The sequence below is a fragment of the Pleurodeles waltl genome, chromosome 3_1 (assembly GCF_031143425.1).
Source record: "Pleurodeles waltl isolate 20211129_DDA chromosome 3_1, aPleWal1.hap1.20221129, whole genome shotgun sequence".
In the NCBI taxonomy this organism is placed as follows: Eukaryota; Metazoa; Chordata; class Amphibia; order Caudata; family Salamandridae; genus Pleurodeles; species Pleurodeles waltl.
Window position 1 is genome coordinate 1029495270 of NC_090440.1, and position 24621 is coordinate 1029519890.

The following is a 24621-nucleotide window of genomic DNA, read 5'->3' on the forward strand; positions in this document are numbered from 1 at the left end:
TTCTGGAGTAACTGGCTGAGCAAGCTTTTAATTCACCAACCAAGCTGGCAGACCAGACACTATGTCAATCAATCTATTTTATGAAGCATGTTTATGAAACACATGCCTAGCTTTGTAAAGCAATGCCATATTCTACACTCGGGCAGCTTTTTGCCTTACAAGAACCTACACAATAAATGCTTTATGTAGGTGCGTGGAGTGGACCATGTGCCAGGTGTTGGCTATGGGTATATGCCTAAGAAAGGCGATAGTGGAGACTCCCTTGTGGTTAGAGTGCAGCCATGGGTAGATAGTTAGGGTCCTTTAAGCTTTAAGGTAACAGGTCTTGATGCTTTTAACAATCCAACTGGCAATACCTGCCTTAAACATGGTGTGTCCTTTGAGGCTGTGCAAAGGACACCAAAGAGGTGTGGTGGTTTTACAGAAGGATTCGGTCCTACCTATATAATAAATAAACAAAACTGCGCTTGATGACAAGTGTATGAAGTACTCTCACAGTTACCGTGTCAGGCTATGGAAAGAAGACGGGGAGCTCAATTGTTTGGTTAAGGTGGAGAACGGCGTCAAACTTAGGAAGGAACTTGGGGTTGGTCCTAAAACCAGCCTGTCATTAAGGATCTGAAAATAAGGTTCCTGTAGTGTGAGGTGTAGTTCACTAATATGCCTAAGTTATAGCAACCAGGAAGGCAACCTTCCAGGAGAGAAATCCCAAAGTGCAAGAATGAAACAGTTTGAAGGGAAGTCCCATTAGTCAGGTGAGGACAATATTCAGGTTCCAGACTGGGGCAGGTGGCACTCTAGGTGTGAAAACAAGTTTAAGGCCCTCAATATAGGCCTTAATAATAAGAATTATAAAGAATGATGAGTGTTCCCTGTTCTGCATGTCTGTGGCGAAATCAGGTAGGTGCAGCCAAATCCTGGTGTAGGCTAATCCTGACTACAGATGTAGGCAGTAACAAAGTGGCGTCTAGTGCTGTAGGCGTGAGAAGATTTACGTGGCAATTTAGCAGTATAGCAGTTGTGTATGTTAGGTCTACTTGCTACCTTCAGTATTTCCATGCACTCATGAGGTAAGTTAAGGTAGCCAAACTCTAGGACCTCAAGCGCCAGATTACTAGGTTGGGCTGCCTAGGGTCACAGTGTCTGACTTTGCTTTTTTTTGTGTAAGATGTTCTGGCCTGGTGGGGAGCTTCTTAGGTTGGGTTGGGGAGGGGGGGGGATATTTCTATAAGTGTCCAGAACCATAGCTGTTGGGTTGTCTCTCACACCTGAAAGCAGCAGTGGCGTATGCATGGGAAAACCAACACGAACCCCTAGAGGGGCACTGCTTGGCTTCAACATTCAGTCGCTTTTCTTTCTTTGAAGAGATTTGGTTGTTGCCAATACTCGTGCATCTCAGTGTGGTCTTGAGATGAGGTCCTGGGTAGATAGAAGTAGATGGAGTGCTCTTGGGTGCCCCTTCTTCCTCCTGGACTTCTTTTTCATCGGCCTCCAATGAGTTCGATCCAATGATTTTGCAGCTGGGTTGGTGGGGCGAAACGTCAGGTGACTCATTAAAGTCCCCTTCTTCAATACCGAGTGGGTCTGCCTCAGGGACAATGTCCGGTGTCTCCAAGAATGATCTGATCAGGCTGAGATGGGTTGTGGTGAGAGACAATCTCCTGGGAACCTTGATGAAAGTGTAACTACAGGCAACATTCCCCTCCATCCCAGGGTTGAGACCAACCAGTCCAACTCTAGGATACTAGCCAATGATGCAGCACCCACCTAACTAAACTTTATCCTTAGGTACTTTGTTGTGTGTTTGGTGAATGCAGAAGGATCACAGGTCATCATCATTCCCATAGGTTTTACACAAAGGGGAGCAACCACATAGCATTAAACACTTGAACAGCTGTAATCACATAATACAAACGTCTTGACAAAGACTGCTGCCCTACTAGGTACGTAAAATAATGGCCAAAACATGTTCATGGTATTTGATGACCTGGTAAAAACCCACTTCCATTGATATACACCACAAGGGGATCCTCCTTTTTAATCAATCCAAGGCACCCTAGAATAAATATATTAAGTCAATAGTCCTAGACTGTTTTAACCAAAAAACACTACAGCTCAGACATAAGAAACTTCTCTACAAAAATGCCCTGGCTCCCACACTCTGAGGAAGAGCCCACCCAGACCACTAATGGCCCAAGTGTGGAAAGCTCAATAATAAAGCATGCCACAAACAGTGGGTGAGGGCCTTCTATCTTCCAGAAGCATATCTCCCACAAGAATGTTATGACGCAGGATTTGCAAAAAATTCGCCTTACTCTTACTTCTTTATTATGATGTTTAACTGTTGAGGGGGAACAGAAGAATAGGACTTTAACACTTATCCCCCCCTTTCAGGTGGATGCGACTGAAAACTTTGAAAGCCAAAATTCTCTCACTGACTGCCTCATGGTCTTTCTGATGCATAGCTGTGTGTAACCTGCTCTTCACCCACTGCTTCAATGTGTGTTCTCTCTAGGTCTATTTGTCTCATAGCTTTGAGTATTTTATAAAATCTGTATTCTTTGCCATCTCTGCCTCAACAGCGCTCTCAGATTCCAAAGCTTCAGAGGCTTACATTTATGTTTCAGAGTTGACAACTCTTCAGCCACTTTATAGCCTCACTCGTACTTCTCAATAATACTCTGAAGAAGTGTCATTATGCTTATGTTTATTCAGACCTGCGTTGTTTGTTTTTAACTCAGAAGAATGTGGTTTATCACCTTTCTCAACAACTGATGATTTTGATGCAGTGCATGACTTATCAACCCTTTTGGCAGCTGCTGCTATCGTTATCTTCAAAGAATTGCCTACTGAGTTTGAAACCAGCGTTTCCAGCTCTTAAAGACTCTTCGTTTAAGATACTAGAAGCTTAGCATCTTTAAATGTTTTTTCTGGGAGTGACTCTTTGAACAGTATTTGTTGAGCGGAAGCTTCTTCCAAGTGTGAGTCATTAACTGCTGCGCGGGAGCCTTTTCTGTGACTTCAACATAATATCCTCTTCAGAAAAGATGATCTATGTAGAGGGACCTTATTTCTTTGTTTAGGAAAAGTCAATGTGCCACAATATTTTCATTTTAGACCAATGTGCCAGTATTATTTTGCCATGTTCTTCAAAGGCTTAGCTCTGGGCTGAAATAAAGATCCAGGGTTTTCAGGTTACGGCAATGGATTAAGGAAAGTTTATGTTTCACAAAAGGGGTCAGAAGCATACATGCGAAGGACATCTACCAGAAAGAAATTAGTACATAATGCAAAGAAAAAAGGGCTATTGCCTTTCAATTCAGTAGATTTCCATTTTATATACAAAATGCTGTACCTTAATTTGGAACCCTGTCTCGTTAACAGCTTCCTTCCATCCACTTTCCTGCAATAAAGGAAAAAAATATATTGTGATTTCATACCCTGTCACAGATATATATCTTGAGCTCTTTTCTGTTACTTCCACAAATCCAAGCCCAATACCCACGATGCACATTGGAGCGAGAGGGGTCGATGTTCATTCAAATTTAGTACGTTTTTCCTCTTTGTAGTGGGACAGCCAGTGGGTGTTGCTTTTAACAGAGTTTAGAAATGGATTACTGCAAAGTTCAATCGGTCTTCAAATTAAATCATTTAGTAATCAGGTTGCTTTCGAAATTGGGTTTTATGCACGGTAGTCCTTCGAACAGCCAATAGAGAGACATGTAAAACAAGAATAAAAGGTAACATTTCAAAAGACAAAAGGGAGAATGTTAATTATAAATCCAGGTCAGCATGAACTGCATTCAGACTTAATAACTACCAGTCTGTAAGAAGCTACATAAACCAGTAAAATCCCATCAAAATAAAGCAAAATTACTCAATGATAATCTAAAACTCATTAAAGCCTAGGAACAGCGACTATCACAAAAAAATGGAAAACAGCAATCATCACGTTTGTAAAGGTGTGTAAAATGGCAGTTGTGTCCCTTCCAGAATAATTGTGAAATTTCAAAAAATTCTGTCTGCACTGATTTTATTTTTATTTTTCAGCGGTTTATACTGATGCGCTTACAAATAATAAGCAATCAGGCAATACAGCCTTCATTAAAAACAACCCCAAATAATATCCCTGTTCCTTCCACCCATAATCCCACCCCCACACAAGAGCAGTTGTACAATTAACAATAATACATTACATATTATCTAGAGCTTCCGAGGATCCAAATCGAAGTCAGAAGTGCAGGATCGAGCAGATCCAGGGCTCTTATTGTTTGTGGGCATATCTTACCCTTGAATCCCGCTTTTAAGTTTGAAAGGACAGGGCCCCACTGTTTTTTATAGATATCAGGTTTATAGACCAAGTCATATGCTGTTTTCTCAGGTTCCAACAGGTTCTAGAGCTTGTGGGGCCAAAGTTCGTAGGTGAGGGCTGTTGGTTTCCTCACAGAAGAAAGAATGGTGTGATTGCAGCAAGAAGGAGATGGGATATTATTTTGCCTGAATTGGAACTGAGTGGATAGAATTACTCTGAGAGTCTGCCAAGGAGGGTGAACTCCAGGAGCTTGTTTAGTTCTTGACCATCGATCTGGGAGAGTAAAATAAAAATAGCATCCCAAAAGTCTCCCAGTCGGGGGCATGACCACAGGATGTGCATGAGGGAGCCTCTGCCTCTGCATCCACATCAGCAAGACTCAGGCTAGGTGCAATTGATAATGTTAAGAAAGGTGCCTACAAAAGTTTTTATAGAGGATCTGCCTGCCTTAAACGTGGCGAGCAAACCTATTAGTGCAATGGAACACCTACTGCCACTGATACACACTGAATGTACTGTTAAGATCTTTCTCCCAGTGTATTTGAAAAGATGATTTACTAGCCAAATGCCATGGTTTTCAGTATGCTGTAAATGCTAGAGACCGAGGGCCTGGTTTAGAGTTTGGCAGAGGGGTTACTGCGTCACAAACGGGAAGGCGATCCTGTCCGCCGTATTACAAGTTCCATAGGTTATAATGGAAATGTAATACGGCAGACGGAATATCAGTCCGTTTGTGACGGAGTAACCTTCTCCACCAAACTCCAAATCAGGCCTCAAGCATGTGAAAGAGGAGAGGCGCTGAAGGAATTTCTCATAAGTGGTAGCCAATCTAATGGTGTGTTCTTTACCGCCACGATATGCAAACCAGTGTCGAACCTGGAGGCAAGGAGAGCACCCTGCCTTGGGAATCCCATATTCATGTTTGATCTCCACAAAGCTTTTCAATTGGCCGTCGGATTTGTAGCCCCAAAGGTGAAAGCAAACGCTCTCCCTCAAGCCCTAGAAGGCCCATGTTGCAAGGCCCAGTGAAAACTTTGAATTGTCTATGTTGATGTGAACAGAGGGAAAAAAGGTGAGGCCCAGTTTAGTTTAGTGGCAGTAGAGTCTCAAACTTCTAGTGTCACTCTATCGATGGGGAGACTTACATAAGCCAGCCTCTCATGTTCTTAGGAACCCAGGGTACCTCAGCACCATTGTTTATCTGTTTCCCCTCTGAGCCATTGAACCATAGAGCGTAATTGAGATGCCTCATAATGATGTGGCAAATATGGGCCTCAGCCCCAGCCCCTCTCTCCCTGGAGTCTTTTGTGCAAGTCTAACCCGCTAAGTGGTTTCCTCCCAACAAAACAAAACCTTCAGATTTCATGAACCAAATTGTGAGTAAAAAAGGGTTGTATAACCATTCCACAGCATTAAGTATATACCGTTGGAGGTATGTGGTTTTAGGGAAATCCTACACAGGACTTTTGGATGTGAAATACAGTTAGTTAACTTTGTGTAGCATTTCAACAAACTTTCAAGGACAATGTGCAGATTCCTAACTTGGATCCTTCTTCAGATGTTGAAGAGACCACTCCACTGAACAGGGGAGGCAGTGAGGGATACGTGGTTACAGTATCCACCAGAAAAGGCATCAGTTAAGGTAAGTAGGTCATTCTCCTTGGGATGGAGACACTACTTATGGTCATCCAGGCTCTGTTTTTTTCATCTTCTCTGTTCTGGCATTCAGGGTCTCAACAAGGTGGTTGGTGACCAGAAGGGCACTCTGCTCGGCAACCTCCAAAGACTTAGGTTCTCCTGACACAGGATCCAAGACCCACTCTGCCCAGCTTGTTGCAGTACCACACGGAGGTCATGATGTCTGTGTAGTCCTTCATTAGCCTCCCTTTGATAGATGGCATGAAGCCTTTCAGGCCAGATGGATTGTCCGAAGCTCTAGAAGTCTGATGTAGTTAGTGATGGAACGCCATAAAAGAACCCCTAGCCCTCTGATCTTTACCTCTCCGAAGGGACTACTTCCCTCCTCTCCCCCCCCAAACCCAGCAATGATGCCTCTGTCACAAATTTAAACTCTGGACAGGGAAAGAAGCATAGCCTGTGGAGAGGGAGGAAATGAAAGACAGGGCATAGTCCCTTTGAATAAAGACCCCCCCTGTCCAATTTGATGATCTCCAGCCAAAGTAGGAAATGCAACAGTCGGCCCTCTATCAGATGGACACACGGTTGTGAGGAAATACCAAAGCAGCTGGCAGCCACGTCAGCACACAAAATATTAGTTGGAGGATTGCTGCATCTGCATGAGTAAGCTGCCCTGGCTGGTGTCACATCCCCTACCTCAAATGGACTGAGAGTACTGCTGTAGCACAAGTTGGGAAGGCAGGCATGTTTTATAATCTACCCCACTGGAACATCCCAGAAGAACGAGTTACTTACCTTCGGTAACGACTTTTCTGGTGGATACATTAGCTACCTGTGGATTCCTCACCTAATGAATACTCCCAAGGCGCCAGCATTCGACGGAAATCTTCTTCCTAGCTTCTGCACGTCGACGAGGACGTCACACTAGCCCACGCAACGCCGTCTGACGTCATACAGGCAATAAGAGGTCCTCGCCGACGTCAGTACCAACATTTTTTTACGTGCATGAGAACAATAACCCAATGCAATGAAAGAGCAAGGCAACATCTCATAACATTGTAAATCACACAACATTGCAATAAAATGGCTGTAGATTTAATATAACTTTTTTTTTTTTTTTTTAAATCAAACAAACAAATATATACTAATCATGTATATACACAAAGATATATATATATATATATATATACATACAAATATACAAAATCTATTGCAGCCTTGAAGACCAAGAGGAGCGCACTCAAGGATTACTTGGTAAGACCAAAAAGGCAACGGGGAGGCGGGTGGTACCGTGAGGAATCCACAGGTAGCTAATGTATCCACCAGAAAAGTCGTTACCGAAGGTAAGTAACTCGTTCTTCTGATGGATACAACTACCTGTGGATTCCTCACCTAATGAATAGAGTCCCAAAGCAGTACCACGCCCGGTGGTGGGTGCCTAAATGGTCAAACCAAGAAATCCTGCAGCACTGACCGTGCAAAATGGCCGTCCCTTCTGACCTCAGAGTCCAAACAGTAATGTTTCGCAAAAGTGTGAAGGGACGACCAAGTTGCGGCCTTGCAGATGTCGACCACAGGAACACCTCTGGCCAAGGCCGAAGTGTCCGACTTAGCTCTGGTGGAATGAGCTCTAATGCCATCAGGAGGATCCTTCTTTGCTAAAGAGTAACAGATTTTAATGCAAAGAACAACCCACCTGGAGAGTGTTCTCTTGTGGACTGCCTTTCCTCTCCTCTTGCCCACGTATCCGATGAATAGCTGATCCTCCAGCCTGAAATCCTTCGTTCTATCAATGAAGAAGCTTAACGCCCTCTTTGGGTCCAAGCGATGTAGTCTCTCTTCCTCCTTAGAAGTATGAGGTGGAGGATAGAACGTGGACAAAGTAATTGTCTGGGCCAAATGGAAAGGTGAAACAACCTTCAGGAGGAAAGCAGCCTTGGTCCTCAACACCACCTTATCCCCATAAAAAGTTGTATAAGGGGGTTTTACCGATAAGGCCTGCAACTCACTCACTCTCCTAGCAGATGTTATAGCCACCAGGAAGACTGTTTTAATAACTAAATACCTTAAGGGGCAAGAATGCATAGGTTCAAAAGGGGACCCCATAAGGAAAGTTAGGACCAAGGACAAATCCCATTGAGGCATAACAAATGGTTTTGGAGGATATTTATTTAGAAGACCTTTCAAGAATCTGAGAACAATAGGGGATTTAAATAACGATGGTTGGTCTGGAAGACAAATGAAGGCTGACAAGGCAGACAAATAACCTTTAATGGTAGCCACTGCACAACCTTTCTGCGCTAGAGACAGAGCAAAAGACAAAACATCTGACAGATGAGCATGTAAGGGATCAATCTGTCTCTCTCCACACCACATAACAAATTTAGACCACCTATTAGCGTAGATAGATTTAGTGGAGTGTCGCCTGGCCGCTAATATAACATCCACTACATCAGGCGGGAGAGAGAAGGAACTCAGGTTGCCCCGTTCAATCTCCAGGCATGTAGGTGCAGACTCTGGAGGTTGGGGTGTAAAACCTTCCCCTGCAACTGCGAGAGGAGGTCTGCCCTGAGAGGGAGACGGAGCGGAGGGCACAGCGAGAGTTGGAGAAGGTCGGAGTACCACACCCTCCTTGGCCAATCCGGAGCTATTAAGATGACTTGGGCCCGGTCTTGGCGAATCTTCCTCAACACTCGAGGAATCAAGGGTATGGGGGGAAACGCGTAAAGCCACTGGTCGCACCAGGTTATCTGAAACGCGTCCCCCAACGCTCCCTGCACCGGATACTGGAGGCTGCAGTATAACGGACAATGCGCGTTCTCTAGAGTGGCAAACAGATCTAGCCGAGGAAACCCCCACATCTGGAAGATTAAACGAACTTGATCTGGATGGAGACGCCACTCGTGGTCGGCCGAGAAATGGCGACTGAGACTGTCCGCACGTACATTCAAGACCCCGGCCAGATGATTTGCTACCAAGCAAATCTGATGGTCCTTTGCCCAGGACCATAGTCGAAGAGCTTCTCTGCAGAGAAGGTACGACCCTACTCCTCCCTGTTTGTTTATGTACCACATCGCGGTAGTATTGTCCGTCAGGATCTGTACCGACTGACCACGAAGGGAAGGGAGGAAGGCCTTGAGAGCCAGACGTACAGCCCGCAACTCCAACAGATTGATATGAAAAATCTGTTCCTCTGGAGACCAAAGCCCTTTGATCTCCAGATCCCCCAGATGAGCTCCCCACCCTAGAGTGGAAGCATCCGTTATGACCGTGGTCACTGGTGGTGACTGCGCGAACGGCTTTCCTTGTGAAAGACTGTTGCCCGCAATCCACCACTTCAAGTCCACAGCAGCATCACTGGAGATCTTGACAGCACCTTCTAGATCCACTTTGTGTTGAGACCACTGCCTTCGGAGGCACCACTGAAGTGCCCTCATGTGCCAGCGAGCATGCGTTACCAACAGTATGCAGGAGGCAAACAGACCGAGCAGACGAAGGACCTTGAGGACTGAAACTACCGCTCCATTTCAAAACATTGGAACCAAATCCTGAATATCTTGAATCCGCTGAGGCGGAGGAAAGGCTCGATTCAATGTTGTATCCAGTACTGCCCCTATGAACAGGAGGCGCTGAGAGGGCTCCAGGTGAGATTTGGGCACGTTCACCGAAAAGCCCAGGTCGAACAACAACTGGGTTGTTGACTGCAGATGATGCAACACAAGCTCCGGAGACTTGGCTTTGATCAACCAGTCGTCCAGGTAAGGGAATACTGCTATCCCCTTCCTTCTGAGCTCTGCCGCAACCACCGACATCACCTTCGTGAAGACTCGAGGTGCTGAAGTAAGACCAAACGGGAGGACCGCAAACTGAAAGTGCTGCGACCCTACCACAAACCGGAGATACTTCCTGTGCGACTTGAGTATCGGGATATGAAAATAAGCATCCTGCAAGTCGACAGACACCATCCAATCTTCCTTGTTCAACGCCAAAAGCACCTGAGCTAGGGTCAGCATCTTGAACTTTTCCTGTTTGAGGAACCAATTCAAGATCCTCAGATCCAGGATTGGTCTCAATCGACCATCCTTCTTGGGAATCAGGAAGTACCTCGAGTAACAACCCCGACCCCTTTCCTGCTCTGGGACCAACTCCACCGCGCCCTTTGAAAGGAGGACTTGAACCTCCTGTTCTAGCAACAGGAGGTGTTCTTCTGAACAATAAGATGGGCGGGGCGGGATGGGGGGCGGAAACTCCCGAAAGGGAAAGGTGTAGCCTTTTCCCACAATACTGATAACCCAAGTGTCCGATGTAATAGTCTCCCACTTGTGGAGAAAATGCCGTAACCTTCCCCCTACAGGAGAGGAGTGAGTGGGAAATGGTGGAAGCCTAAGGCTGCTTTCCCTGATGCACCCCTCCAGAGGATGAGGAAGAGGCAGAGTGCTGCTGAGAGGCTCCTCTGGTGCGGGCCCTACCCCTCCCTCTAAATGATCTATAGGGGAGGGAAGAGGTAGGTTGCTGGAATCTCCCCCGAAAGGAAGAGGAGGAAGAGCCACGCCCAAATCCACGAAACCTCCTGAAAAATCTGGAGGAGGCAGAAGAAGAAGGAGCTTGCAGCCCCAATGATTTGGCTGTGGCCCTGCTTTCTTTAAATCTCTCCAAGGCCGAATCTGCTTTGGCTCCAAACAGTTTGTCCCCATCAAATGGGAGGTCCAACAGGGTTGACTGCACGTCCGCAGAAAACCCTGAGTTACGGAGCCAGGCTTGTCTCCTTGCCACCACAGCTGTGCCCATCGCCCTAGCCACCGAGTCGGTCGTATCCAGCCCAGACTGGATAATCTGGGTTGCGGCAGCCTGGGCATCCGAGGCAACATTCAAGAGTCCCTGGGGAAGCTCCGTAAATGAAGATGAAATATCGTCCATAAGAGCATGGATGTATCTTCCCAGAATGCAAGTCGCGTTGGTGGCCTTCAACGCCAAACTACAAGAGGAAAATATTTTCTTAGATTGTGCATCCAGCTTTTTGGAGTCCCTGTCTCCAGGTACCGTCGGGAAAGATCCAGGCGCTGACTTAGATGAACAGGAGGCTTGCACCACCAAGCTCTCCGGCGTAGGGTGTCTAGACAGGAAGCCAGGGTCAGATGGTGCAGCTCGATATCTCCTGGCCACAGCTCTATGAACAGCCGAGGAAGATACTGGCTTCTTCCACACTTCTAACACCGGATCAAGCAAAGCCTCATTAAATGGCAAGAGAGGCTCCGCTGCAGCAGAGGCCGGATGCAGTACCGCAGTCAGTAAATTCTGCTTCGCCTCTGCCACCGGCAAAGGCAAGTCCAGAAAGTTAGCTGCCTTCCTTACCACAGAGTGAAAGGTAGCAGCCTCCTCAGTATATTCCCCTGGAGATGAAAGGTCCCACTCAGGGGAAGTATCCAGCCCACTGGCTGTATCCAGACCATGCAGTCCATCACCAGAGTCCTCAACCTCTCCTTCCTCCAAGACTCGTTGGTATTCTTGCTCTTCCAAAAGACGGAGAGCACGTCTCCTCGAATGTAGTCTCTCCTCGATACGCGGAGTCGACATGGCCTCCGCCGAAGTCGAAGATCGGCGCCGATCTCCAGAAGCATCCGACGCCACGTCCGGCGCCACAGGCAGCTTCGCCGCAGAGGTAGGAGCCAGATGAAGAGATCTTGGAATCTCCGATGGACCCGCCGGAGTCACAGGACGAAATCCTGACGTCGACGGGATGGAAACCTCCGGGGCCAAAACCTCTGGAGCCACCGGAGCGGCCACCGGCGCCGACACCGGCGAGGAGCCCACATTCCCTAAAGGGAGAAAGGGCATAAAGGGTGCCGGCCGTAGAGGCGCAGGATCACCCAATGAAAAGGCCAAGGGCCCCGAAGGACCAGCCAGAGCACCTCCTGGAGCCATCTGTTGAAAGATGGTATACATTGCATTCAGAAATGCGGTATTATCGGCTCCAGGGGTGGGAAAAGCCGGATACTGGGGTTCCTGGATCAAAGGCGACCCCGACCCCAGCCTCGACGTCTGCGACGCCGGAGACAACACAAGAGGCTGCATCACCTCAATCACAGACGCCTGTCCAGTCGAAGTCGGTGACGCCGGAGAGGGCAACGGCGTCGAAGGATGTGGCGTGACCGTGGGATTGACCTCCCAAGTCTTCCGACGCCGAGCCGAAGGCGACCTCGAACGAGACTTCTTGCTGGAATGACGCCGTGAATCTCTACGGCGCCGGGAGTCTCGATGACGCTGATGAGACCTTGGCGAAGAAGACTTCTTGTGATGTTTTTTCTCCTTTCTCTTCGACTTCGCCATGAATAGTTTAGCCTCACGTTCTTTCAGGGCCTTCGGATTCATGTGCTGACATGAATCACAAGTTGCGACGTCGTGGTCGGAGCTTAAACACCATAGACAGTTGGAGTGAGGATCTGTAACAGACATCTTGCCTCCACACTCTCGACAGGGCTTGAAACCCGACTTCCTCTGAGACATTATTACCGCAGAGAAAAACTACGCAGCAGAAAATACACGGTAACTACGAAAGTAACAGTAGCTCCCTCGAAGATAACCGTTTCGAATGCACGGAAAAAAGGAAACTGACGTCGGCGAGGACCTCTTATTGCCTGTATGACGTCAGACGGCGTCGCGTGGGCTAGTGTGACGTCCTCGTCGACGTGCAGAAGCTAGGAAGAAGATTTCCGTCGAATGCTGGCACCATGGGAGTATTCATTAGGTGAGGAATCCACAGGTAGTTGTATCCATCAGAAACTTTATTTTTAGTGAAACTGTTCACCAGACACTATAGCCCCAAAGATTGTGCTGCGACTTTCCTTAGAAGGTTCCAGCACTTCTCTCCAAACAACCCTGACACATTAAAGCATGTTCATTAAGAATCCTAGCAACGTGTGTGAAATTCCACCTGATCTCATCCAGGCACACCTTTTAAGCATTACACTGGTGCCAATATTTCTTCATACGCAGTGTTTAGTGAACAAGCTGGCACACAGAACATGTTAGGCTGCTTCCTTACTCTTGGATCGTTTGGACAAAAAGGTCCTGAGGTCTTCTGGGACAGCCATCAAGAACTCAATGGCCATGCTGCACAAAGCAAGAGTGTACGTACCCAACAGGCATACGTGGTTGAAGGATCTATGGGCCAAGCTATCCAAGAAGAATATTTTCTTTCCAAAAGCATCAATTTGTTTTAACCCTCTATAAGGGCTACTGGTTAGAAAATAATTTGGGTTCACCTTGTATGCTAATGCCTGGGCTAGCAGGTTTCCAGTGAATGGTGTTTAATACAGCATAACCAGGAGACAGTCTATGTCGGTTAGCCACAGGAGACTAATCAGAGGGCCAAAGCAAGGTTTATCCCACGTCGCCATCGGGATGTCAAGTAAGGACTTTAATGAATGCCAATAGTGCTGCAAGTAAAGCTGGCCCTGATGACGAAACTCAGCAAATTTGCCTTTGTTTGAATGGTAGGCAATGGTAAATGTATGCCCTCAGGTGCCCGTGGTACACTACAGGAAAAAAGCATTCCTCTGTTGGTGACCCAGGAGAGGAGTCTAGCAACATTTCAGGGGACGTACCTAGCTCACTAACATATTATAAAATGAAATATCTTCCACACAGGTACTGGCATGAGGGTCATTAGATATGTCCTGAACTGCTCAGAATCAGATCTGAAATTTGAGTGTAGCCTTTGGTAGCAATGGGGCAGTGACAGAGGCTTAGCATTGGTGTCTGGATGAATAATAATTGCTTGCACCTTTGTTAACTTGTAGCGTGAAAAAAGGTCTGGGATGGGGTTGGAAATTGATGTCAGGACTCGTATGAAAATTAGTTACTTACCTGTAACTGTAGTTCTCATATATTCGAATCTTTCATAGATTCACATGCTTGAATCATTCCCCGTCGTCGAGATGGGAGTCCCTGTTACAATAAAATAGCAATCAAGAAGCAACTATAATGAAAAAAGCCCACAAGCTTTCTTCCACCTTAGTAGCCTATCCCTGTCTCTTTGAGTAAAAAGGACCAAACCCAAGTCTCAGCCAATCAGGCTTCCTCTCCCTCTAGAACCCTCCTGTGAGAAGCTCCCTTCCCTCAGATTTTCTACCGCACGTCGTGCTAGGCAGTCTCCTAAGCTCTACTCAGTCAAATCTGCAAATATCTATTTCTAGTTCTTTTTCTACCAGAGAAAGAAGATTTCTTCAACAAGTAAGGCTTCAAATTCTTTCCTGGCCTAAGGGAATTCTATTTCCTCAAAATTTCAGCATGTCAGACAAGGAAAAGAAAAGCCTTTTTAGAGCCTTCAAAACCTGTGGAAAGAAGAGACTTAGGGGGTCATTCTGACCCTGGCGGTCATCGACCGCCAGGGTCGACGATCACGGAAGCACCGCCAACAGGCTGGCGGTGCTTCCTTTGCTATTCCGACCGCGGCTGTAAAGCTGCGGTCACCCAGCCGGGTCCGGCGGTTTCCCGACGGATTTCCCCCGGCTGGGAGAATCCTCCATGGCGGCGCTGCTTGCAGCACCGCCATGGGGATTCCGACCCCCTTCCCGCCAGCCTGTTTCTGCCGGTTTTCACCGCCAGAAACAGGATGGCGGGAACGGGTGTCGTGGGGCCCCCTAACAGGGCCCCATAAAGATTTTCACTGTCTGCATTGCAGACAGTGAGAATCGTGACGGGTGCAACTGCACCCGTCGCACCCCTGCAACTCCGCCGGCTCCATTCGGAGCCGGCTTCATTGTTGCAGGGCCTTTCTCGCTGGGCCGGCGGGCGCTCTTTTGACGGGCGCCCGCCGGCCCAGCGGGAAAGTCGAAATGGCCCCCGCGGTCTTTTGACCGCGGAGCGGCCAAGTGGCGGTTCCCGTTTGGCTAGCGGCGACCGCCGCCAGCCAAACTCAGAATGAGGCCCTTAATTTTGAAGATCCACACAAGGACTGCATTTATTGCCTCTATTCTGGATCCACTATGGCTTCTGGGAATATTCTGAAGGTGAGGAATCTGCAGGTAGTAACATTTCTTAGAAAAAGTTGGTAAATAAATTGTTTGTCAGCAACAATGATGGTCATAATCTATTTCCCAATATAAAATATTTAGAAAAATCAAGGTATAAAGATTCTTTACAAATGTTTGTAATACATAGATTCCATTTGAAGCTTCCATTGTGAGCAACCCAATCAAAATCTGGTTATTAGTCGCTCTGACTTCACCAGAAGTGCTCTCTTACCCACTGTTTTGCTGCTTTACGCAGGCTTTAGGAGCCCTAAGAACAGAGGGTGAATGGGTTTTGTTGTTTCATGTGCTTTCTTTCTCCTCTCTCGGGTCTTTACAGACAAGAGTGTTGTGAAAACATGGCTGGCACTGTGCCTGCGACAACTGCCATGTCTCTCTGCAGACCCGCAATGACAAGAGAAAGGAATCCATGCTGACCAGTGGCTCTCATTGTGTACATGTTGGAAGCCGGGACATATGATTTGGTGGGAACTATATAACAAATACATTATAGACTAGTGAACAGTGAATAATGGGGAAGTGTTTTGCCTTGTGTGACAGAGTGACAGCATACACAACTTTGCTCTCTTTGGTTGAGGTCACTCCTAATCCCCCTGACACGGTGAAAAACATCACTTATTCAGTTATCCATACATACTTCTATATGTAATAACATTCATTGGGTTATAGAAAGGTAAGTATGGACTGTTATGGAGCCACGCATTTCCCCAATTGTACAATTATATTACAGAGACCTTCACCAATGTCAGGAATTCTTGCTCAAACAATGACCAATAGTTAAGTGTTATTAGTTCACATTTTTGTTTCAATTACAATGCATTCTTTTTTATGTACATGTCCCACAACTGTGTATTCAATGTAATTACAAATAAATGTTTAAATCATAAAACGACCTCAGGGAGTTACATGGCTTCCGTAGGTATAATTTGTCATTTTTCAGATTAATACAAGATGACTACATATATACTTTCAGTCTGGCATATTCCTTTGGACGAATCAAATGTGGTCATACGTAGAAAATGACTGTGACAAAGGAATACAGTACTTCAGCAATATTTCTTCCGGAACTAACACAATCTCATTGCCAATTCACTACTGTAGTATTGTTCACCTCTGAGTGGGTAAATATCACTAGTTGTTGCCACACAAGTGATCTAACTGGCATGAGCCACAGAAAAGGCACAAGAGGAGGTTAACAACAAATGTTAGGTGGCATGGCCAAACAGTATGGCTGAACGGGCGCAAAAGTAGTGCGCTCCATCGCCTTAAATAACAATCCTACAGAATCCTGTTGTGCAATCATTAAGGGCCACTTATTACAGAGGGTAGACCTGTCCAGACAAACAAGGAAGTGGTGGGAGCAGCAATCTAGTCATAATTGCCAGGGAACAGTGAGGAGGCAAGACCTGCGAGCTGAAGCACAAAGTTATAGAAGGTGTGATGGCTGCAGTCTGAGCAGGCAGCAGGTGTTCACCTGGGCCCATTCACTTGAGGGCTTAGCCAGTGCCCAAGGGATTGGAGCTTCACAGCAACTACCCAGGTGGAGACCAGCAGGACCACACAGTGACTGCAGCAACTGGAGGGGAGTGGCGGCCATGATGGATAGCATTTGCTCATGAAGAGCTAACCTGACGGGAGGTGAGGCCTGACATTCCACAAGCTCACAGGTAGACCAGCTATCTGGAACCCCTCCTCCACCACAACCACGTGGTGCTCCTTAATTACCTCCCCTTTGGGATTCGACTCACTAGTCCCGGAATGCAGGGGCCTACATGGGAGGACTGGTGACTGGCTGACAACACACAGCCACTGGCTGGAGGGTGCACTGGATTCCCCAGGTGGTGGATACGCTGAATGGACAGGCAACTAAAAGTAAAAACCCTCAAAGATCATATGTCCAAGATGATGGCAGCAACAAAGACTCTGGGAGGCAGAATGGAAGATGCAGAGGGCAAGTGTGTTGTAATAATTTGCACTTCTTGGGTTTTCTGGAGGGACTGAAGTACGCAGTGTCAGAGCCCTTCCTCGGGCATTGGATTCTACACCCACTTAAGCTCCAGGGACTGTCAACAATGTTTGCTGTTGAGAGAGCACTCATGGCAGCCAGGGAGGAAGAAACATCCAATATGAAATTCATAAAATTGCCATCTACCCGACTACACCAGGAAGGTTCAGTCTAGGAGGAAGACGTTTATTTGTGTAAAGCAGAAACTCAAGGCTTTGAACCTCACCTATATGCTGTTATACCCAGCTAGACTGAAGGTAGTGTCGCAAGGTAAAACTCATTTCTTTTACTGCCCGAAGGGGCTGTGGCCTTGGCTGGAACTTTTAGGTGAGGTGCCCCAATTAGAGGAAAGGACTCTCCGAACATGTCCCAGAGGGGAGAAGAGGGAAGCCGTCAAAGAGGGGCCAATGCACCATCAGAGCCCCGAGATGGGAAACCTGTGTTGGAGGAGGCAATGTTGTATGTGGGGGATTGATCCAGAGGAGTCCTCGGATCAGATGGAGGAATCAGCGGCGACCCCGAAGTCCTCTACTGGGTGAACTGAGTTTCACTGAGAGAGGGGCACTATATTTTGAAGGTTAGTCTGGGACGGCATGGTCTTTCGGGTCCTTATCACTTGGGGGGATGGGGAATGGAGAACAAAGCAGAACTGGGTCAAAAGGGTGATGGTCTCTATTGTAATTCTGACACATGATCCACACAGCTCTTGATAATACTATGACATGATATGTCGGAGGTCATAATAGTTGAGGCAGGTAGGGCAGCAGAGGTGGGGCCTTCTCTAGGACGCCTTGACCACTCCAGTTGGAGGGGTTGCAGGGCTCAGTGGGGAAGGAGGTGGGAAAGACCGCTGCCCGGTAATTTGGAATCCATGGAACCATGACATTGGATCAATATAACTTCCTTACATGAAATACCCGTGGCCTGGGTACATATGTGAAACAACACATATGTATTGATATTGACATTTATACGTCAACACAAAATACATTTAGCCTGTCTCCAGGAGACATATTTGATTGACTCAGACTGATAAATAAAAAAAGGAAATGGAGGGGACAATTTTACTCGTCCATGTCTTTGGTATATGCCAGGTGAGTGTCCATGTGGGTGGCCTAAGAGTACCCTTCAGACTTACTTATTCTGAAGCAGACATGGAGGGGACGTATCTCTTTTAGCAGAAGACATTGGCAGGGAGAGAGATCAACATCCAAATTCTTTATGCACCAAACAGAGAGACTTTTTTTCAAGATTCAAGACTTACTGATGTACCGCCTTGAGATCCCACTACTGAGGGCAGGAGATTTCAACTGTGCATTGGATGGGTGCTCGACAGACATCCCCAGAGACACAATGCAAAGATGCATGGTGACTGCACTGTACCTAGTAATGTCTAACATGGGCAGTGCAGATGTGTGGAGAACTCCACCCACTGGAAAGAGAATACTCATGCCACTCTGTGACTCATCACACGTCCAGAAGACTAGACAGGCTGCTCGGGTCAGAAGGTATTCTTACCCAGGTCCAGTTAGCACGAACCCAGCAAGGTATTTATCATACCATTCCCCACTAAGGATTGACTATGGAAAAACAGACTTTTTGCAGGTTTTCCCCCCATTTATTTGCCCCATTTGGACTACTAGCTACTGGTTTAGGCCTCTGAAAGTGCACTGGAGCCTGCTAGCCCAACTGCAGTGCTAGGACTCTCTCCCTAAATTTGCACATGTTAATTGCCATACGCAATTGGTAAGCACTTTGACCCCCCGCCCCACAAATATGTCCCTAGTATATGGTATCAGTGGTCCCAAAGATATAGGCGTTAACGAGGCCACACTGGATGAAACATGAAGATTACTGACAGCAGGCCTGAAAGTGCAGACCGCAGGAGCAGTGTAAACTGCTTGAAATCGCTGGTGCCCACACCATGTGTGGCAAAGCCAAATCACTCTGTTATATAAGTCAGTCACCCCTAAGGAAGGCCTCCTGAGCCCAGAAGGCAGGGTGCATTATATTCAAGGTTTGGACTTATAAGTGCAAACTTATATGAACCTATAGTGGCCTGTTCCATTAAAGGCTACTCTAAGTGAACAACAGTATACCATTGGCTGGCACCCGAGCAACCCTGAGGTACCCAGCTCCATTATGGTACTGCCGAAATGGTTCATGTTTGGTATCAAACAACGTGCCTTCTCACCCCTGACATGAATCTTTTGTCGAGGGCAATGTGTGATGGACCAAGAGAGCAACCTTAGAGGTTGCCCACAGAGTTGCCCCAGTTGTCCTGTGTTCTTGTTGGCAGTTTGCAGCTACTGCCAACATGACAGGATTCTGACCTCATGGGCAGAAGTGTGAACACTCCCAAAAGTCAGGACAAAGGCCTGGATGCCATGGAGATCACACCTCCCCCTCCCTCCCGGGTAGGCTACTTAAGTGGCACATCAAGGCAGTGAGCTTCAAAGGGCATGCTGCCTCTGATATGGAAGCAGGCTGTCCCCCAGAGAAGGGCAAAGCCACCCCCCTGCCCCCAGGCACATTTGCACCTGGACAGGCTAGAAAATTGGTTTGTCAGGAGGCGTACACACCCCAGAAGACTAGCCACACCTCTAGTGTGGGCTGACTGGGCTGTCCAGCCAAAGAAGCTTCTGCTAGCTTGAAAAGAGGCAAAATAGAGGGTTCTGGGTAGCAAAGGTGCCACAACCCACCAGATGTGGTCACCTCAGGAGCAGATTAGCCGCCGGGGCTAGTAGACTATTTAACTTCCACCCACACCGCTAACATCCGTAAATCTAGGATTTAAGTGACACCCCTGGCACCAGAACCTCAGATCTGCTACAACTTGTGACGAAAGCACAAGAAAAGACCCACAATTATGATAAAAGGAACCTGCAAAAACTAAAGGTGTGATATCTTGAGCCTGTGGCAACCTTCCTGGAACTTCTCAAATGTGGTCCATTCTGGACCAAAGACCGATTCCCACAGCAAGAGGGAACTCTTTGTGAGCCAAAGGCAAGAACAAACTCCTCCCTTGGACTAATGCCTATAGCCCCTGTCCGATACAGATAAAAAGCACCTACCTGAAACCGAAGTACTTGCCAACAGGCCCTCCGAGGGAATTGCCAAAAAGCAGGTGGTCCAGTGCACTGTGGTAAGTGTAGTCCAGCTCTCTACCGAGTTACAGCCAGTTACTGTTTTCCCCAGGACCTCTGAAAGGGGAGCTAGCTTCACCTCCACCTTACCACTGCTAAGGCTTGTTAGTGGCCAGTCCAGTCATCACCACCTTTACTTGACGCTGCAACCCGAGACACACAGCAACACATGCATCCGATGTCACCAGTGGCTCCATTGTCGAGTTTTTGCATATGTTTCCAAGCCTGCACTATCACAGTGGTAAAGCCAGCAACTGCAGCTCCCATCCGGCACCACGGATAGCCAAGCATGCCTCTGCACCCAAGACACCCGAGCTAGGTGGAGCTGTTCTGGTTCAGGGGCTCACACAGGCTTAACCCCAGAGAGCTCCCACAAACTCGACTTGCAAGTGGCGGAGTACCATTTTTGCGTACCCGGGGCTCCTGTGAACAGCACTAAGGACAGCCACAATACCTCTCCACTCAGGCCCCACAAGCCAGGTAACATTTGTCTGACTGTCGCAGCTTGGTGCTGGGACCCGCACAACCTTAACTTAAGTGGGTTCCTCTGAGCTCACCCAGCAAGTGACTGAGTATCACTAGTGATTTTTCCCATTGACTGCAATGGTATATGTTTGACAGCTTGAACTGTATTGAATTTTTTTTCACTTGAAAATCCATAATTCCAGTTATATGTATCTGACTCACTTTATTTTGGAGTCTAATATAAAAATCTGCTTTATTTTTATAAATTGGTCTCGGGTGACTTTCGAGTCATGTCAATTACTTATCGTTCATTTTGGTACTCTGAAATGTTGAACAGATGTTCCTCTAGTAAAGCCTGACTGCACTTTGCCACACTACCAGGGCTGAACTAAGAATTTAATATTGTGAATCCAAGGATCATCTTTTAGGTTATTGTGGGAGTATTACATAGTGGAGCTTAAAGAGCATCACAGCTTAACACTCCACTTTCCTACATCGACACTGACTGGGGCAACAGATGGGTGGAGTCCACTGCATGGAGAATGCACCAATGGGTCTTACCGGACCAGGAGTGTCAGGAGGACCTCAGTCTACAGACAGAGGTATATCTGACGATCAACTGGGGATCCACGACCACAAGGGGAATGAATGGGAGGCACTGAAAGCAGGAACTTATGGGGTATGATTGGAAAAGATGTGCAGAGTTAAACAACAGTTACAGAAGGACCTGACAACAGAGAAAACCCTGCTGGCAGACTTACAGTGGAGGGTAATGGAAGGGGAGGAAATTGAAATGGAGATAACAAAGGCACAAAGGTCCTTTGGAGAAACTTCAGAAAGATTGGATAAACTGCCACAAAGGGGCTAAAGGCGGCAACTGCAAAGTGGGGGCAATGAGCCCAGCAAGTTGTTTGCCTGGATCCTAAAAAGTCATCAGCCGTGCCAGTAATGATACTGCAGTGACCTGATGGAGTGAGGGACACATTACAGGCTGCAACTAATCTTACATTTGGGGAACTTTAAGTGAGGTATACTGGAGTGTAGAGTCAGCAACCCCGGAGGACATAGTATAATTTCTTGCCATGACAAAGTTCACTCGGTGGCAGAGGCATTCCAGGAAGAGCTGGAGGTGGACATTACTTGGGAGGAAATGAGGGGGCCCAAGAAGCACAATCTACAAATAAAGCTCCAGGCAGCGATAGCTTCCAAATTGATTTCTATCAATCGCTTAAGTCCCTATTAACAGAGAAACTGTTAGAGGTTTTGAAGAGAAAAAAATCATGTTGTTAACTGCCTCCGTTGTAGAGAGAGGGCTTTATATGCAAGATGTTGAAATTCGGGGGGGAGCCATTCGCTGTCACATCCAATAGACTGTTAGCTAGAATTAACTCTGATGCCAAAGTGCTGTGCAAAATCTTGGCACTTCATCTGAGACATGTGGCTGGCCTACTGGTCCATTAAAATGAGGCATACCGCAATATTGCATCAGCGACCTAGCATCCTTTCTGGCCACAATAGAGTTCCCTCGGGTGCCAGACGCATTCCAGAAAGAAATGGAGGCAGATATTACTTTGGAGTTACTGGGACCCTGGAGTTAATGTCCAAAATAAAGCTCCATGCAGAGCTGGCTTCCTGATGAATTTCTATCAATTGTTTAAGCCCCTTTTAACAGAGAAACTATTAGAGGTTCCTGAAGAGGCACAGATCAAGAGGCGAATTGCCCTCATCGATGAGAGAGAGCTTTATATGCAGGTCACTGAAACCAGGAGGGAGACCCATTCGATGTCACATCCTAAAGACCGTCAGCTATGAGGTCCTTTATGTGAGATGCTTGATTCATGTGTTACACAGTGCAGGAATGAAATAGGAAGCTGGTCTTGGCATCAGTGGATATTGCCAAGGCATTTGACACACTGGAGCGGACGTACCTAATGGAGGTGTTGATAAGGAAGAGATTTGGAAGGAATTTTTGTGCCTGGATCATACTGCTTCATATGAAACCTAGAGCCAGAGTTCAGAACGGTAGAATGATGTCAGTTTCCTTTGGGATACAGTGTGGCGCCAGACAGGGATGCCTACCACTCACCACTTTTGTTTGTGCTTTAGCCACTGGCCATCAAACTTCGGAGGGCACTGAAGGAGTGGGGTGGATCCGACTGAGGGAGACTACCTATGTGCTCTCTCTTTATGCAGATGATGCCCTATTTTACTTGTTGTGGCCGGGAGAGTCTGTCTTGGTACTAATTGCACAACTAGAAGAGTTTGGTAGGGTAGAGGGCTTGAGAGCTAACAGGAATAAGACTATTCTGTTCCACTTGCGGGCCCTGGGGAAAACCCCTATGGTCTGCGTGCCTGTCCTCCTATTACACTGGGAAACGCACACATTTCCTTTGTACCTTGGGATAATGGTGGCAGCGACGACTAAGAAACAATATGCTCATAATGTTGGGAGGACGACGGAGGGATTGCAACTGTCGACTATGGGGATGGATTCTTCTTACCCAAATGGTCTTTCTTCCTAGATGAATACACTACAGTGCTTTAAATGGGCCGGTACTCTCCGGTACTGAGTACCGGCACTTTTTTATTTTGAGAGGGAGAGTACCGGCATATCTCAAGAAAAACGTAATACTTTTAATTGGAGAGTACCGGCACTTCTCAGAAACAAGCAGGTACTCTGGTACAGAGTACCTGCACTTCTATTTTTCCATTTAAAGCACTGAATACACATGATAAAAAAAAAAGAATCCATGTGCCCCTTCCCACGAGCTGCGTTCAATCACTATTAGTATCGCTGGTCCGTGCTGTGTGGCTCTTTCCAGTTTAAAGTTGGATCAGGAGGAGGGGGGGGGCTGGGAAAACCAGACATGGAATTATATTACTACCGCAGCACATGTACATATTAGGCTAAATGGGTGGCTGAATCAGGTAATAGAGAGAAATGGTCACTGTATGCAATGCATATCGATGCACTCCTGCTTGAACTATTGACAGGAGCTCGAGGCTGGGAGAGGAGTTCCCTTTTCTCATGTGAAACACTGCCCGGATCTGGGATTGGATAGTCTCCATGGTGCTTCGGCAGTCACCCTTCTCCAGGGATATAGATATGTAGCCGCTGAAACCATTTAAGTATATTGGTTTTAACATGTCCGTCGCTCAATGGCAGAAAGAAGGATGCCAGCTACTGTGGGATCTGTATCTGGAGGGGCACCTGGTCTCCTATGAGGAGGCACAGGAGGCTTTCTCGTTGGGTCAGGGTCAGTACTTACAATATGCCAAAATTGCACGAACAGCAAGGGAAATTTGGAGGGAGTCCCTGAGGTTCCCTCCTGGTCACCATTCTTGCGCTCCTGAGCATGGGGGAGGACGGACACCTGGTATCTTGGATGTATAAATTCATTAAAATGTACAGGCTCAGAAGACAGTTGGTATCTAGAATGGCCTGGGGGGGACGAATTAGAGAGGTAACTCACAGAAAATTAATGGAAAAGGACCTACTCAGTTGTTAAAGGGGTCTCTGTGAATGCCATATTTAGGTGAATTCATTTTAATGATGCACATTGTACCTCACGCCACTTAAGCTGCACAAGACTTATGTAGGCCGCTGTGCAGGGTGCCCTTGCTTTGGACAGGGAGGTGCAACATTTTTACGTTTGGCATGGAACTGTGATAAAGTTCTGACAGATGGTGGTTGAGCGAATCAGGGGTGCGACGGTGTTGACCCTAACCCTATCCCCTACGTAGTGCTCGCCAAGTATTGTGGTCCGACTCAAACAATTAAAGATGCAAACAAATGTCCTTCAACTAGCACTCCTGAAATGGCAATAGAAAGGTAGGTAAGGGGCTCCAATGAATTACCAATTGCAGAGGAGACTCACATCAGGATCTCACTTAGAGACAAAACGGTAACTAAGGGCTTAGATATGGGGGGGACATACTGGCGACATATGAGGCGGTGGAGACACAAGAAAGGGAACAGGGGTCTACATCTGGTTTGTTTGAGAGGGCTTTTTCGTAGCTCAG

The 24621-nt window shown here is 47.0% G+C and overlaps 1 protein-coding gene across 2 annotated transcripts in view; it reads right to left on the minus strand.

The window, feature by feature from the left end:
- The window catches only part of SNX4 (sorting nexin 4), a 454378-nt gene that overhangs the window by 272647 nt on the left and 157110 nt on the right, over positions 1–24621 (minus strand). For both annotated transcript variants that reach the window (XM_069224290.1, XM_069224289.1), the window contains one exon: positions 3356–3403. In XM_069224290.1, the coding sequence (XP_069080391.1) occupies positions 3356–3403 (48 nt within the window). The remainder of the gene's footprint in view (positions 1–3355; positions 3404–24621) is intronic.